Source organism: Desmodus rotundus, chromosome 1 (genome assembly GCF_022682495.2).
Source record: "Desmodus rotundus isolate HL8 chromosome 1, HLdesRot8A.1, whole genome shotgun sequence".
Classification (NCBI taxonomy): Eukaryota; Metazoa; Chordata; class Mammalia; order Chiroptera; family Phyllostomidae; genus Desmodus; species Desmodus rotundus.
The window spans coordinates 101,799,233-101,815,660 of record NC_071387.1 but is presented as its reverse complement, the minus strand read 5'-3'; the positions used below and the strand labels follow the sequence as shown (position 1 = coordinate 101,815,660).

The 16,428-nt window shown below is 48.4% G+C and overlaps 1 protein-coding gene across 2 annotated transcripts in view; it reads right to left on the bottom strand.

Moving 5' to 3' along the window:
• SEC14L5 (SEC14 like lipid binding 5) overlaps window positions 1-16,428 on the bottom strand; it is a 47,340-nt gene that overhangs the window by 23,290 nt on the left and 7,622 nt on the right. For both annotated transcript variants that reach the window (XM_024553451.4, XM_045189861.2), the window contains exons 3-6: window positions 9,135-9,284; window positions 8,597-8,728; window positions 4,339-4,467; window positions 3,549-3,741 (exon numbers count right to left, since the gene is read on the bottom strand). In XM_024553451.4, coding sequence (XP_024409219.2) covers window positions 3,549-3,741; window positions 4,339-4,467; window positions 8,597-8,728; window positions 9,135-9,284 — 604 coding nt within the window. The remainder of the gene's footprint in view (window positions 1-3,548; window positions 3,742-4,338; window positions 4,468-8,596; window positions 8,729-9,134; window positions 9,285-16,428) is intronic.

Below are 16,428 nucleotides of genomic sequence, written 5' to 3'. Positions count from 1 at the left end.
TGGTTTTAAGCCTTACACTTAAGTTATTAATCCCTCTTTAGTTTACTTTGTGTATGGTGTAAGAAAGTGGTCCAATTTCATTTTTTTGCCTGTATCTGTACAGTTTTCCCAACACCACTTATTGAAGAGACTGCCTTTACCCCATTGTATATCTTTCCCTCCTTTGTTGTAGAGTAACTGACCATATAAGCAAGGATTTCCTTCTGGGCTCTCTGTGCTATTCAATGATCTACACATCTGTTTTTATGAAAGTGTCATACTGTTTCGGTTATTGTAACTTTGTAACTTTATAGTATAGTTTCATATCAGGAGGCATGATACCTCCCACTTTGTTCTTTCTCAAAGTTTATGTGACTATTTTGTCGTCATTTGAGGTTCTGTATAAAGTTGAGGATGAGTTGCTCTAATACTGCAAAGGATGCCACCGATATTTTAGCAGGGAATGCATTGACTCTGTAGACTGGTCTGAACAGTAAGGACACTTTAACAATATTGATTCTTCCAATCCATGAGCAAGGTGTATCCTTCCATTTATTTGTATTTTCAATTTACTTCTTCAATGCCTTATAGTTTTCTTATAGAGTACAGGTCTTTCACCTCTTTGGTTAAATTTATTTGTTTTCTTAATTTCTCCTCCTCGTCATTTGCTATTGGTATAAAGATTATTAACAACATGACATGCCTCATGCATCATCTCAGTGAGTTCTCCCAACACTCCTATGAGGTGTTCCCACTTTACAGAGGACAAAACTGAAGCTGAGAGAGATTAAGTGAACTCAAATGAGTAAATGCATGTAGTGTGGTTGGCATAACAGGCAGTTGATAAACACCAGCTTCTTTTGCCTTCCGACCACCCCAGGCCCTTTATGGGGTGTGAGGCTTTTGGTAGGCAGAGCCCTGACCCCAAAATACAGCCCATAGCTGCACAGATCATTTCCACTGTTCCATCCCATCTCACACAATTGGGCTGTTCAGGGTCTGCGTGTGCTGACATTTAGAGGCTGTGCTCGAACCTGAGGTCCCGTTGGCCACCCTTAACTTTTGGGGTGGCAGATGCTGGCATGGTAAGGCATCTAAAGGTGTTAGCCTCTCAGCAATGGATGAAGACACTCTATACAGAGCAGCCCCGTGGGCATGGCTCGTTTTTTGTGTGCAGATAGCACAATAAGAAAACAATGGTTCCTTCCAAAACAAAGCCTGGGGCTGGGGGTCATGCCATCTGCTCTAGAAGGCATCTGGGAAACCAGAAGCAGAAGGAATGCTGGGAGTGGGTAACTGTCCAGACCTGGAAACACCCACAGAAAAATCAGAAGCAGAGATGCTGGAGGGCAGGGGAGGCCATGTGGGTGAGGGTGAGCAAGGAAGGGCTGAGGTAGAAAATACAAGGGAGGCAGGAGATACCAGCATTCTTCCAGCCTCCAGTCAGCTGTGAAGTCCTCTTTCTCCTGAACACAAAGGCTCAGTGATTCAGAGCAGGGTGGAAGGGACATGACTGTGTCTCCCACCAGCCATCCTGAGCACCACCCCTGCTTTGGACAGCACAGACGGAGAAGGAAGGAAAAGCCTGTGTAAAACAGGAAGGGCACAGGACATGACCCACAGAATGTATGTACAAGAAGGGGTAGAAGCATGGTGTTATTTGAAAAAATACTTTTTAAGATTTTATTTTTTAGAGAGAGGAGAAGGGAGAAAGAGGGGGAGAAACATCGGTATGTGGGAGAAAATTGTTTGCCTCTTGCATGCCCCCAACTGGGGACCTGGCCCACAACCCAGACATGTGACCTGACCAGGAATCGAACCAGCAACCTTTCAGTTCATAGGCCAGCACTCAACCCACTGAGCCACACCAGCCAGGGCTGTAAAAAATTTTTTTAGTATTTTAAAAATGTATGTACAATAGCAGGCAGCTACTTGGTGCAGAATAAACCATTGTTAAACAAATGAATTTTGTTCTTCCTAAACACATTTCCAGTTGTGGTTTCGGTTCCATGGTCTATCTCTAAGTCAAGCAGGCCCCACCCTTCAGTGTCCCCCGATGAGAAACTGACGTGTTTCGGGCACAAGGGCACCTGGTTAAAGCTGGATGCACATGGTGTGTGCGGTTTTGTGTCCGAGGTTTTTTCCTTTAACATCATATTGTGAATATTTTCCATGTCAGTAAAAGTCTAAAATATGACAAAGAGCTAATTGCCTTAATATGTAAAGAGCTCTCAAATAGTAGTAAGAAATTATGGGGCAAATAAGAAAATGGGCAAAAACCAAGAAGAGGGATTCACAAATAAGTTAATTGGAGTCACTAAACATGGAAAAATATACTTGACCACCCACATAGGAAAGAAGTGATCACTAATGTACTAATGTTCACCTTTTGCCTTTCAGAAGTTTGAAATGTTTAATAACAGTCTCATGAGGAGCCAAGGTGAAGTGAGGAATAGACAAAGCTACACACTTTTGGTGGAACATTGCCTAGTACAACTTCTTTACGGGCCTAATTAGTAAATCTTCCAAAATTTTAGTTGCACATAACCTTGACTCATCAATTCAACTTTTAAAATTATTTTAAAACACAGCTATACCACATTATTTGTAATTTTTTTTTAATGAAAACATGCCCTGGTCGGGTAGCTCAGTTGGTCAGAGCATCGTTCCGATAGGCCAAGGCTGTAGGTTCGACCTGTTCAGGGCACACACAAGAATCAACCAATGAATGCATAAATAAGTGGAACAATAAATTGATGTCTTCCTCTCTCTTTCCTCTCTCTCTCTCTCCCTCTCTCCCTCCCTTCCTTTCTATCTTTAAACTCAATAAATAAATTCTTTTAAAAAAATTTTTCAAAAAGAGAGAAACAACCTAAATTATCCATCAGTAGAGGACTAGCTAAATAAACTAATTAAAAATAATCAATAATAATTGCTTCTCAGCCTTTTGGCTAAGATCAAGTGAAATAATCAATAATTGTTATTAATAAATAAGGTGTGGTGGAACCACACCACGAAATACTTCAAAGAGCTAAGACACATGCATTGGTACAGAAAGCTACTCAAGAAACATTAGTAAGTGGAAAAAACAAAGTAGCAAATAGAATATGTCATATGCTCTCATTTGTTCAATCTAGGTTATACATGTGTGTATGCGTGCTTGTATGTGTGTGTATACATGTATAAGTGTGTACACTTTATGTACGCATAGATGCCTAGATAGTTAAGGAGAGCAAAGGCGTCTTACTTCCTACTTGACACCTTCTGAGCAATCTGAATTTTTTCCACCATGCTCATGCATCACTATGTAATTTAAAATAGTAATAAAACCGGAGAAATAGGGAGCCCTCAGCCACCAGATCAGGTCAATTCCTGATTTAAAAATGAGCCAGTTCTGGCTCTTAGGCTGGAAGAGAGAGAGAGGACACAGCAGCCACAGGAGGGAGGAGGCTGAATCATCCCAGGACCCCAACCCATCCCTGAGGGGATCCATGGCAGTTCTCCCCTGCAGAGTGAGCGAACCCCATGCAGACTTCCTCAGACTTCAGCCTTCAGCCACAGTTACCTACCGTCAGTGCCAACCATCTCTAAATTGGCGCCCTGGGTGCTTCTGGGCCCATCGACCTCCAGGGAGCTGGAATCTCCCAGCCCAGCCTGGGAGCGGGCGTCCTCCTCTCGGACTGGGGCAGGTGTCCACCGAGGAATGTGAGAGGTGCCCTGAGAGATGAGCTCGTTCAGGTAATGCTCAATCACTTCCTTCCCCTGGAAGCCAGAGAGAACTAAGACACATCAGCTCCACGCAGGACAGTGGGGTAACAGCACCAGCCGGGGAGTCACCCCACCTGCTCTGGTCCCACCCCCAACTTGTGTCTATTGAGCAGTTGAAATGTGGCCGAACCAAATGGAAATGTGCTGTGAATGTTAAATACACACCAAATTTGCAAGACTTGGGACCAAACAAAGAATGTAAGTTTTATATTGATAATTCATTGGACAAAACATATTATTAATATGAATTTCATCTACTCAGTGATGGGTCTGATATCTTTAAACCAAGGCAGGGCAATTTTAACCAGGAAAAGCACCACACAATGTCCCTTCTGTGTCCACAGAGTTCACACAACAACCTGGGAACAACCAAGACAGTGATTATGATGCCCCCGTTACAGGCTTGCTGTCCATCCATCATCTCCTGTAAATGGCCATTGTTAGAATACCCATCCTATGGATGAGGAAGTTTAAGGATCTTGCCTGATGCCACACGGGTTGTCAGGTGGCAGAGGAGGCTTTGAGCCAGGACTGGCAACCCCCAAGGTCTGTGCACTATCCTCCCTGTGACTGATGGAATCCCTCTCTTACCCTCTTGACGTTGGCTGTGTACTGCTTCATTGCAATCTTTTCCAAGGCACTTTCAAAGCCAAAGAAGGACCGGATGTCAAGTGAGGCAGATTGCTCAAAGCAAGTCCACTCTTCATTCTCGGGGTGGACCTGAAAGCAAGACAGGAGTGATGACACAGTCTCAGGGTAGGACGTGCCACGCCCTCCCCCTCGGCTCTGTTGGTGACCTGGGTCCTGCTGGAGCATGCAGTGGACAGCACAGTCACAGCTGGTGACACCCAAAGGGTCCAGCAGTGCCAAGAGCCCCCACCCAGAGTGCAACACAAGTTCTAAAGTGCTAGAGAACAAAGAACCTTCTCAGGAGGGGAAGAAAGAAAGTGAATCTGATATCTGTGTTCCTGTCACTTAAAAATTATATGTATACAGGTCTGCATGAGCAAGATGGCTCCTGCAGAATGGAGGATGACTCAGGACCAGGATCCTGGCACCTGCTATGTCAGCTCTCTACCCAAAGCCACTGTCCCCAGTCTCTCCTCATGTGTCTCTGGTCCACTCCGCCTGCCCCACTTTGCCAGGGCTCAGGCTACAACTATCATCCTGATGTGGTGCAGCTTGTGGAAGCTTTGTCCATCGATAAGCTGTCTTTTATCCTTCATAACTTTTGGACCGTTTCTGTATCCTTAGAGTGCTCCAGAAGCACAGAGTTCCAGTGAATACGTAATCCATGGAAGTACAGTGAGATTCAAACAAATACGAGTTGCTGTATTCAATGAGTTCTTTGAGCATCCTGATAACCAGTGTTTTGAACTCTGCATCTGACAGGTAGAGCTGCTTTGGCTCCCTGTCTTAGTAGTATGGCCTATTGTAGAAGAGCAGACCTATAAATTGTGTGGGGTGGAGTCTTAGGTGATCAAGAAAAATCAACAAGGCACTAACACTAGAGGGGATGAAACTGAGTATCAAATCAATGATTTGGAACATAAGAAACAAAAAAGCATTCAATCAGAACAGCAAGAAGAAAAAATAATTCAAAAAAACAAGGACAGAATAAGAAGCCTCCGGGACATCTCCAAATGTACCAACATCCGAATCATAGGGATGCCAGAAGGAGAAGAGGAAGAGCAGGAAATTGAAAACTTATTTGAAAAAAATAATGAAAGAAGACTTCCCTAATTTGGTGAAGGAAATAGATATACAAGTCCAGGAAGCACAGAGAGTCCCAAACAAGTTGGACCCAAAGAGGTCCACACCAAGACACATCATAATTAAAATGTAAGAAGTTGATGATAAAGAAAGAATCTTAAAAGTAGCAAGAGAAAAGCAGAGACTTACCTACAAGGGAGTTCCCATAAGACTGTCAGCTGATTTCTAAAAAATCTTTGCAGGCAAGAAGGGACTTGCAAGAAGTATTCATAGTGATGAAAAGCAAGGACCTACAACCTAGATTACTCTACACAGCAAAGCTATCATTTAGAATGGAAGGGCAGATAAAGTGGTTCCCAGACAAGGTAAAGTTAAAGGAGTTCATCATCACCAAGCCCTTATTATGTGAAATGTTAAAGGGACTTATCTAAGAAAAAGATCAAAGCTATGAACAGCAAAATGACAACAAATGCACAACTATCAATAGCTGAACCTAAAACAAAAACAAAACAAACCAAGCAAACAACCAGAACAGGAACAGAATGACAGAAATGAAGATCACTTGAAGGGTTATCAGCTGGGTGGAGAATGGGGGAAAGGTACAGATAATAAGTAGCATAAATGGTAGGCACAAAATAGACAGGGGGAGGTTAAGAATAGTATAGAAAATGTGAAGCCAAAGAACTTATATGCACGACGCATGGACATGAACTAGAGGAGAGATTGCTGGAGGGAATGGGAGTATCTGGTGGAGGGTGGCAAAGGGGGGAAATTTGGGACAACTGTAATAGCATAATCAATAAAATATATTTTAAAAAATAGAGGGGAGGAGTGGGGAAAAAAGGTAGAAAACTGTACTTGAAAAACAACAAAAAATAGAAAAATAAAGATCTCACAAATTTAAAAAGTATATGTATATAATGATATATAAATAGGTAATATATTCACTATAATACATCATATATATAAATTATACACAAATATACATTTTATCTTTTTAAAGATTTTATTTATTTATTTTTAGAGAGAGGGAAAGGGAGAAAGAGAGGGAGAGACACATCAAAGTGTGAGAGATACAGTGATCAGTTGCCTCTCATACACCCCCAGCCAGGGGCCTGGCCTGAAACCCAGGCATGTGCCCTGGCCGGGAATCGAACTGGTGACCTTTCAGTTGATGAGATGATGCCTAACCCACTGAGCCACACCAGTCAAAGCCAAATATACATTTAGATATATATCTCTAAAATGCATATTATGTGTTTATATATAATATAAAGTAAATAAATGTTACATATGTAAGCAAAGACAAACTTCGTTGACGGAACTACCACGCAGACCCAGGCTTAGTGCCTCTCAAACTCCCACGGGCAGAAGCATTACCAGGGAGACTATTAAACATGCAGAGGCCCAGGTGGAATAGATCCAGGGTGGGGCCCAGGAATCTGCATGTCACAAGCAGTGTCAGTGTTGTTGATTCAGTTGTTAGTGGAACTTGTTCTGAGAACCACCACACTAAATGGGATTTTAAAAACTCCCACCGCACCTCCCCAGACATAAACATCTGAACATCTAAGGCCCACTTCCAGGAGGCCCCAAGAAAAGCTGGAGATGTGCAAAGAAAAAAGCATTCTCTGGACACCTGCTGTGTATGGGGCACCACAGGACAGATGCAGGAACCAAGGTCTCCCTGGGGGTGGGAGAGGCTGGGTGAAGACACAGCAACAACACCTGCAATGCACCGTAGCTGTCACACAAATGCCACTTGGGATAGAGAGCTGCACAGTCTCATTCTCCTCTAGCACCTGATGAGGCAGGTTCTGCTGAGGTCCCCTTTCACAGAGATGGAAGGGTGGCTCAGGAAAGGGGGAGCAACGTGCCCAACGTCACTCAGCAGAAAAGTGGCAGAGCCCTGGCCGGTGTGGCTCAGGTAGTTGAAGCATTGTCCAGTAGACGGAAAGGTCAAGGGTTTGATTCCCAGCCAGGGCGCATGCCCAGGTTCCGGGTTCAATCCCTGGTTGGGGTGCATAGGAGAAGGCAACCAATCAATGTTTCTCTCTCCCTTGCCCTCTCTCTAAAAGCAACAAAAAAATGTCCTCAGGTGAGGGTAAAAAGAAAAAGAAGAAAGAAAGAAAGTGGCAGAGCTGGGTTCCAAATGCCTCCAGAAGCCTGACTCCATCCCTGAGACCAGTAGGACCCCTGCAGCCCTCATTCTGACCACCCCCACCCACCAAAGGGTCTTCCCACCTGCTGCTCCCTCCCCCAGAACCCATTGCCCAGCCCTCTCATCCCTCAGCTCCCAGCTTCCATGGCACCTCCTGGGGGAGCACTGTCACCTAAGACAGGGCCCCTCTCTTACTTCCTGTCACTCTAGCTGCTCAGTCCCATCTCAGCACGCGTGTCAGAGTTATGTCTATACCGATTTGGGTTTTTCTGGACAAGGTTATAAGTCTATACTGATTTGGGCATTTTTGTTGTTGTTTTTCTGGACAAAGTTGCATGTCTGTACTGCTTTGCCATCCCCTCTCCCAGCCTGTGTCTCCCACTGGAATGGATGTTCCCTGAAGGCAATGGTCAGGCCAACTGGTCCACCCCTGGGTGCCCAGTGCTTGTCAGGGTACCTGACACATAGTAGGTGCTCAGTCAGTATGTGCTGGAGAATAATAATAATTGTCCTTAATTATATTAAAAAGTAACACATACACAGGGCCTAGTACATGCCAGGCACTGGTCCAAGGGGTGTGGATATTTTACTTCCTCTAATCCTCATCGCCGTCTGTGGGGCAGGCACCATCATTAACCCCACCTTACAGGCAGGTAAATGGGGCAGTTTCTTGAAAGCAGGAGAGAGAAGGGAGGAAGAAGGCAGGTTGCCAGGTTTAGCCATAAATGTGGGATCTGTCCCATTTGAATTTAAGATAAACAATGAAAAATATTTTAGTAAGTATGTCTCAAGCTATATTCGAGGCTGCTTAAACTTGTAAAATATATATATAATCTCAGCTGTGTGTCTGAACTGTGGATGTAAGGAGCTCCTGCATTCTATCCCGCAAGGCTCCGGGAAGGAGGAAGGGCGTTGGCCTGGCCGCAGGTGCTCGGGGCAGGGCGGAGGGGCAGGGGTCGCCGAGCCGGTACTCACCGTGTAGCTGCAGTTCTCGTGGACCACCACGCGGCTAGCGAAGGTCTCATTGTGCGCTTCGATATGAAGGGTCCTCTCTTTCCAGTTCAAGACGTTTTTCTGCACGAAAACCACGTGCTCCACACCAGCGATCTGCAAGGGAAGGGACAGTGGGGGTGTGCAGGGGACAAGGGGTTGGGGGCACAAACCCCGAGGGCTAGCCCCGGTAAACCCCCGACCCCGGGACCCCACGCCTGCCGGGCCACCCACCTGGGCCGCGGTCTCTGACTCCACCTCCCCAGCCCCCCATTCCGGGACCCCTGTTCAGCCTAGTACCCCAACACCCCGCCCAGTCCCAGCCCAGCCTCCCGGCCCCTGTCCCTCCGGACCCAACTGGCCCTCCAACCCAGACCCCACCAGCACCCACGTCCACACACTCGCCCCACCGCCTGGCCCCGCCCCTGGCCCCCAGGTACCCCTCTCGTGCTAATATATATATAACCCCCACCACCCTGTCGGATCCCCTCCTCTGCTCTCCCCGCGCCCTGGGCTCCCACACCTTCCGCAGCAGCCGCGGGGCTTCCACCCGTAGCCGGCAGCTCCGCTCCACCACGTGCACCGCGCCATCCTCGCTGCGGGACTCGCACAGGATCTCGCTGCCCAGGAAGACAGGGATCTGCGGGCAGGTGGGGAAGCGCTTCTCGTAGGCCTGGGGGTAGAGGGGAGTGAGTGCGAGGTGGGGGCGAGGTCCACCGGCACAGTCCTGCTCCTGCCCTGGGGGGAATGTCCTCTCACTTCTCGTTTGACAGAGGGGCGTGGAGCGTGCGCCGAGCATTCCCGGCGCCTGGGGAGCGCAGTGGCGTCTGCTGCCTTACCAACAAGACCATCTTTTGCCTGCGCAGTGACTTGGCAGATCACATTTGGGCTTCACATTTGGGCTTTCGCCCTCAGACGGGAGTGGACTTGCCAGGGATATTTTAAAAGAAAGCATCTTTCATGGGAAAAAAATTTTTTGAACAAAATTCAACACCTCTTCACGACAAAAACTCAACAAGCGAGGAGAGAAGGACACTTTCTCAACCTGATAAAGGGCATCTACAGAAAACCACAGCGAACCTCGCACTCAGTGGTAACAGACTGACCACTTCCTCCAGAGCAGGCACTAGGCAAGGCTGTCTGCTCTGGCCGCTTCTGTTCAGCATCCTAGAGGTTCTAGCCAGAGCAGGAAGGCAACAAAGAAAGAAAAGGCATCCAGATTGGAAGGCGAGTCTGTGCCCACTTCCAGAACTAGCAGGGGCAGAGCCACTGGGGGGCGTGCGAGCATGGTTGGCTGGCGGCGTTCAAGCAGGGTCTGCTCCGAGCTCGTCAGCCCACGTGCCCCGGAATCAGGATCAAAGCGAGCTCCAAATATAGTGCCGGCATCTGAGGACACGCACTCCCACCCCCAACCCTGCCAGCGGAGAGGCGGCACCCAGCTCAGAGTGACAGAGGCAGGGGAAGGGAAGGAAGACATGAAACCGTGCCTGGTGCCCTTGGGGTTATCCCAGCCCCACAAGGCCAGCCCAGCGCGACCTCCGCCAGGGTCAGGAGGATAAGCACTGCCTCCTTGCCATATGTCAAAACTGGTTGCTTTGTACAAACACACCAGCGTTAGAATAAGGCACATTGGTCCCGGAGGGAAAGTGCACCATGGGGCTCCCAGACAGGGGTCTGGGCTCTAAGGACTGGCAAGGGAAGCCCCTGAACCCTCTTTCAAAGGAAGGCACTTCCCCACTGAGGAGGGAGCCTCATAGCAAAGTGTATGAGAGATGAGAGCTGGAGGAGCTCCCCCTCCTCCCAGAAGAGGGACAAGTCCCTTCCTTTCTCTCAGTCCGTTTTATCATCCAGAAGACGGGGTGTATACCAAGCTTGTCTCCCAGAAGACTGAATCAAGGTAATAGCTCATGCAGAGTATGGCAGATCGCAGGCCCCCAGCATTTTCCCTCTCCAGGCAACAGCACTCAAATGGGGGCACAGTGCAGGTTTGCAGGAAACAGAACAGAGCTCCTTCCCAGCCCTTTCGGAACACTCTGCTGGCATCGAATGCAGGGGGAGCATGAGGAGCCAGCTGGGGTCCCCCCTCTGTGCTGCGCAGATGGATGCTGACATGTTTTGAAAGTATAAGGAGGGAAAGGGTGCATATTTCAGAATTGGACAGGCTCAGTTCGAGCCTCTGCTACTTTCTCACTGGATGACCTTGGGCGAGTCACTTGCCCTCTCTGAGACTCCATTTCCTTATCTGTAATGTGAGGATCTCACCAGATTGTGTCTCGGAGCAGTTGGTACTCATCAAGCCTTGACTCTGCTCTTCCAGCTGTGTGTGTTCTTCCATTTAACCCTCTGCATGGCATCTCATTTGACAATGAGGAAATCGGGGCCCAGAAAGGCTAAGTAACTTACCCAAGGTCACACAGTGCAAAATGGTGAACCTGGATTTGAATCCCAAGCTGGCTCAGTCCCCATTCCCTCAGGAACCCCTTGCCCAGCAGCAGGTCTTGTTCTGCCCAGCAGCTCGGAAGCAGAGCCAGGCCTTGTCCGCTGGGGCTGTGTGGTCACAATTTCTCCTTTCTCTACCTTCAGTCCTTCAACTCTTGCCAGGCAGTGGCCACACTACTCCTGAGATTCTCCACTTCCATTGACTGTTTCTCAGTCTCTCTCCTGCTCCCCAGATGAAAGGACATACTTAGAACAGACCTGGATACCCAGAACAGACCCCACACTCCCGTACTGTGGCCTGCCAGGCCCTGGGAGAGCTGTCCCACCAGCCCCCCTCCCACCTCAGCCTCCTTCACTCTGCTCTAGCCACGCCAGCCTCACTGTTTCTAGAACACACTGTTAGGAGTTGAATTGTGCCCCCCACTTCCAATAAAACTCAAGTGTTGAAGTCCTAACCCCCAGGACTTCTGAACGTGACTTTATTGGGAAGCAGGTTTGTTGCAGATGTAATTAAGATGAGGTCATACTGGAGTAGGGTGGGCCCTACTCCAGTGTTGCAGATGTCCTTATAAAAGGGAAAGGGCGGACACAGACACACACAGGAACGCCACAGGAAGGTGAAGGCACTGATTGGGGTGACTCCTCTACAAGCCAGGAAACACCAGGGATTACCGGCAATACCAGAAGCGAGGAGAAAGGCCTGGAACAGTTTGTCCCTCTGAAGGAACCAACTCTGCCGACACCCGGATCTCAGACTTCTAGCCTTCAAATTGTGAGGTTAAAAATGCCTTCTGTTTAAGCCCTCCGGTGTGTGGTGCTTTGCTCTGTCAGCCACAGGAAGCAGGAAATCCATCCACCAAGCTTGCTCCTGCCCAGGGCCTTTGCACTCGCTGTTTCCCCTGCTTGAAAAACTGATCAATTCACTTGACAGTGAGGCGGGAGGCGGTAGGAGTCACTGAGGCTCCCAGAAGGTAGAGGACAAGGATGGGGGCGGTGGAGACTACGCTTCAGGGACTTGTCTGTCTCTGCTGGTCCCTCTTCCTGAGACACCCTCCCCCACTTCCCCTGCAAGGCTGCCTCCTCCCCCGTGCTCTGTCCTGTCGCCAGTCCATGTACTCAATAGCGCTATGGCACTTTTAACTATATATACTTACTTGCTTGCATGTGGCGTACCAAAGGCCTGGGCTGTGTGCTTTTCAACAGCACTAACCTCATACTTGCATCCATCTCAGTTCTTGGCACACACTAGGGGCTCATAAAAAAATGCCAACAAGCAGAGAAAGAAATAAAATAAGCTTGCTGAAGTCCCAGATAGTCCTAAGAAGGTGTTGGAAGGGAATGACAGACCATGGCTCAGTACACATAGCCAGCTGAGGGCACTGAGCTTCATTGGCCAACTTCCTGTCATAACAAACCTTGTTAAAACAGCCCCATCTGGAGCCCCCAGATAACAGGGGGAAGTCATGGGGGCTGATCAGCAATAGACGGACGCTTGGGCACAACTCACCCTGCCTGCGTAAGGGAAGGCGCTGCCTTCTTCAAGTGAGCAGTGGCTGCTCCAACAACAGAGCCTCCCCAGGTGTTGGGGGGGCCCCAGAGCTGTTTCCATCTGGAAGGCAGGGGCCCTGAAATAAGGAGTCCGTCGCTGTGCCAGTTCTCCAGGGTCAGAGGACTGCCAGCTGGAAATTCCCTAGGGTTGTGCGCTCTGGTTTCTGACACTGTTGTTAACTGACATTTACAAAACGCTAACTGCATCATCTCATCCCCTCCGTGCCCTGATGGGACGGGAACTAGGGTTTCCCCACGTCACGGCCGAGCAAGCTGAGGCCTGGGAAGACACCGCACGACTGCTGGAAGTGGCAGAACTGGAGCCAGGCCCGGCTGACCCAGACCCCAGCCCTGAACCGCCCTGTCCTGCCTCCTGGGGGACACTGGCTACCTCACAAGTGCTGGTGGTTTGCCCTGGCAATGTGACTCAGTGGGCTGGAGCATCGTATACCAAAAGGTTGCCACCAAAACAGGTTCGATCCCTGGTCAGGGCACATATGGGAGGCAACAGATAGATGTTTCTTTCGCATTTCAATGTTCCTCTCTCTCTCTCTCACTCTCTCTCTCTCTCCCCACCCCACCCCCATCCTCGGTCTCTAAAATCAATTTTTTAAAAAATATCCTCAGGTGATGATTAAAAAAAACAAGCGTCAGTGGCTTGGAGATGCCAGGTCCCCAGGCCTAAACCCCCAAATAAAGGGCCCATTGCCTCCTGCACATCACAGCGTCTTTCAGGATCAAAGCGTTCACAGGGCACAGCCTGGGTTGGAAACCCGCTCTCACAGCTCGTTTTACCTCTGCCTGAGAGCCTCAGGTGCTGACTGCTGTCCCCACAAATCAGGCCTGAGATTCTCCCTGACAGACAAACACGGAGTTTGGCCTCCTAAGGGACACAAGGCAGTAGAAGGATTGAGTTACAGCCCTTCTGCCACGTGGTTGGGAAGGGACACCCAAGCCTGCAGGCTCAGAAAGGAAGCTGGTCCAAGGTCCAGAACTCGCCCTTGCAGAGCCTCAGCTGGGGCAGGCAGAGGCCGATGTAAACTTCCACTGAGTGTCTCCCACATGCCCCCCATCCTGACAGAAATCTACAGGGACACACTTAGCATGTGGAGGTGGGGCCAGAGTTGGACAGCCCTGTACTCCCAGCTAAGCTGGGCAACTCTGAGCGCAGCAGGCCCATCTGTAAAGTGGCGTAATTGTAGACGCTCCCAGCGAGCACTCGCTGGTACCTGTCTCCTTCCTTTGTGAGTCACATGCTGAAGTAAGAAGTCGTCAGACCCTGACAGTGGGTCCGCTCACCCTTGCACCAGTGGGTCCAAGCCCCTGGTGCTTTGAAAAAATGCCTAGCCCATGGCTGGTACTCAGCAGACATTTACAGGAGGAAGAGTGAACGACAGCGCAGCCGGGTTGTTAAGGGCATGGACTCAGGGGCTTGGGTTCAAATCTCTGCTCAGCCTCTGACCCGCACTGTGGCCACATGAACAAATCATCAAGCTCTCAGTTCCTTAATTCATTCATTTGTTAAAAGGAGAATAGAAAAGTATCTACCTTGCTGAGTTGTCCAGGCAAATAAAGGAGTCTGTTTCAGTAAAGTGCTGAGAACAGAGCCTGACACATGGTTTGTTCTACATAAGCATTTGTTAAATACATTTAAATTTTTAAAAAGGGTGAGATTCTATAAAGTACAGGAAAGCTATTTCTGATAATCACTTGACAGCTGCTCCCTCCCCCTCTCCCTCCTTCCTTCCTGCTCTTCCTCATGCAAATTCAAAGGAAGCTGGAACCAGTAGCCTAAACCTTCCACAAATGTGGAAAGAATAGCCAAACCACATGAAGATGTTCTAGCCCAATACGCCACCCTTCCTCTCCATGCTGCAGGCTGGAGTCAGGGCACTGACCACCAAGTGACCACCACGTGGCCACCATGTGACCACCACGTGGCCACCTCAGGAGCCTTCCTTATCCACCCACCAGATTTCCCCTGAAAGCCTGGGAGACCCCAGGGCAGACAAGTATCAATCCTCTAGCTCTCTCAACTCTCCTTTTTTAGTTGGTATATAATTCTCATACCATAAAATGCACCCTTTTAAAGTGTACAGTACAGTGAGTTTTAGTACATTCACAAAGTTATGCAACAATCACTACTGTCTAATTCCAGAACATTTGATCACCCCCAAAAGAAGCTCCACACCCATTAGCAGTCACCCCCCTGTCGTCCCCACCCCAGCCCTAGGTGACCACTCATCTGCTTTCTATCTCTTTGGATTGGCTTTCTCTGGACATTTCGTATCATTGGAATCATACAATACGTGGTCTATTTGTGACAGGCCTACAGGCTTCTTCACTTTGAGCATCATGTTTTCGAGGTTCATCCGTGTTGTAGCAAGTGTGAGTGCTTCATTCTTTTTCATGGCTGGGTAATGTCTGGATCCCGACTCTTGACCGAGGTGCTTAATCAGAGCTTGGAGAATGAGCCATCAGACACCCAATGGCAGCAGAGCCATCCCAGCTGAGGACGGGAAGCGGGCGCGGCAGGACCACGGCGGCGCTGTTCTGGAAGTCTTCTGCAGCCACTGCCATGTGCAGTCTCTATAAACAGCTATACCCAGGTGGCTCTGTGGCTGAAAAACCTATGGCTATTGTAGTCAAAGCCAGCTCACAAGACAGAAAGGACAAATACAGAGGGTCAGAGGACCCTGTGGCCAGGGCATCCAGACACAGGGAAGGGCACATCTGGGGTGTGATGGAGTGGCAGAGACAAAGCACAGGGTTTAGACGCCGCCTCTGCCACTTGCCAGCTGGGTGACCTCGACTTAACCTTTCTGAGACTCAGTTTCCTCGGGGGAAAAAAAGGATAATAAGGGTGACAATGCCTACTTCGCAAGGATTGCTCTACATACTAAAGGGAGACAGTATGTGTAAGGGAATCAGCCCAGTGTCAAGCACCACGTGGTAGATTTTTAAAAGAACATAGAGATGTTTTTAGGGCTATAAGTCAACAGGGACCTTTTTTTTTGTACATGGGTATTTGTACACCTGTGTTCGTAGCACTATTCCCAATAGCTGAAAAATAGAAACAAACCAAATGTTCATGGACAGATGGATGGATAAACAAAACGTGGTCTTTCCATACCTTGGGTTATTCATCCGTTAAGAGAAATGATGCTGAGTGAAATAAGCCAGACGCAAAAGGACAAATACTGTATGATTCCACTCGTATGGGATACCTAGAGAAGTCAGATTCTTAGAGAGAGAAAGTAGAATGGTGATTACAGGGGGCTGGGGGGGGAGAGGGAAACAGGGAGTTAGTGTTTAATGGGCACAGAATTTCATTTTGGGAAGATGAAAAATTTGTGGAGATGAATCTACACAACCTTGTGGATGTACGTAATGCCACTGAACTGTACACTTAAAAATGATTAAAATAGGAAATTTTGTGTTAGGCATATTTTACCACAATTTTTTAAAAAGAGAGCAAATCATCTCCTAGGTCGCTTGTAGCCCTACCAGAAGCATTAATCATGATTTGGGATAGGATAGCCTGTCTGTGTTTATTTGTTTATAGTCAACACCTCTGTCTCTATGTCTGTTTTCTTCACCACTAGATTCCCCTGTGCCTTCATGCAACCTGGGACACTGGAGACATCCAGCCAATATTTGCGGATGGATGCACGGATGGAGGAAGGAAGGGGAGCGGGGTGGAGAGAGAGAGAGCAAGCAGGTGCTGTGGAAAGAGCAGGAAGCTGGAACTCTCATCACATAAGTACCAGAAGAGCAGATCAAGCAGTACAGGTGCCCTTCTGTCTGCACTCGCCGGTGCACTGCAGCAG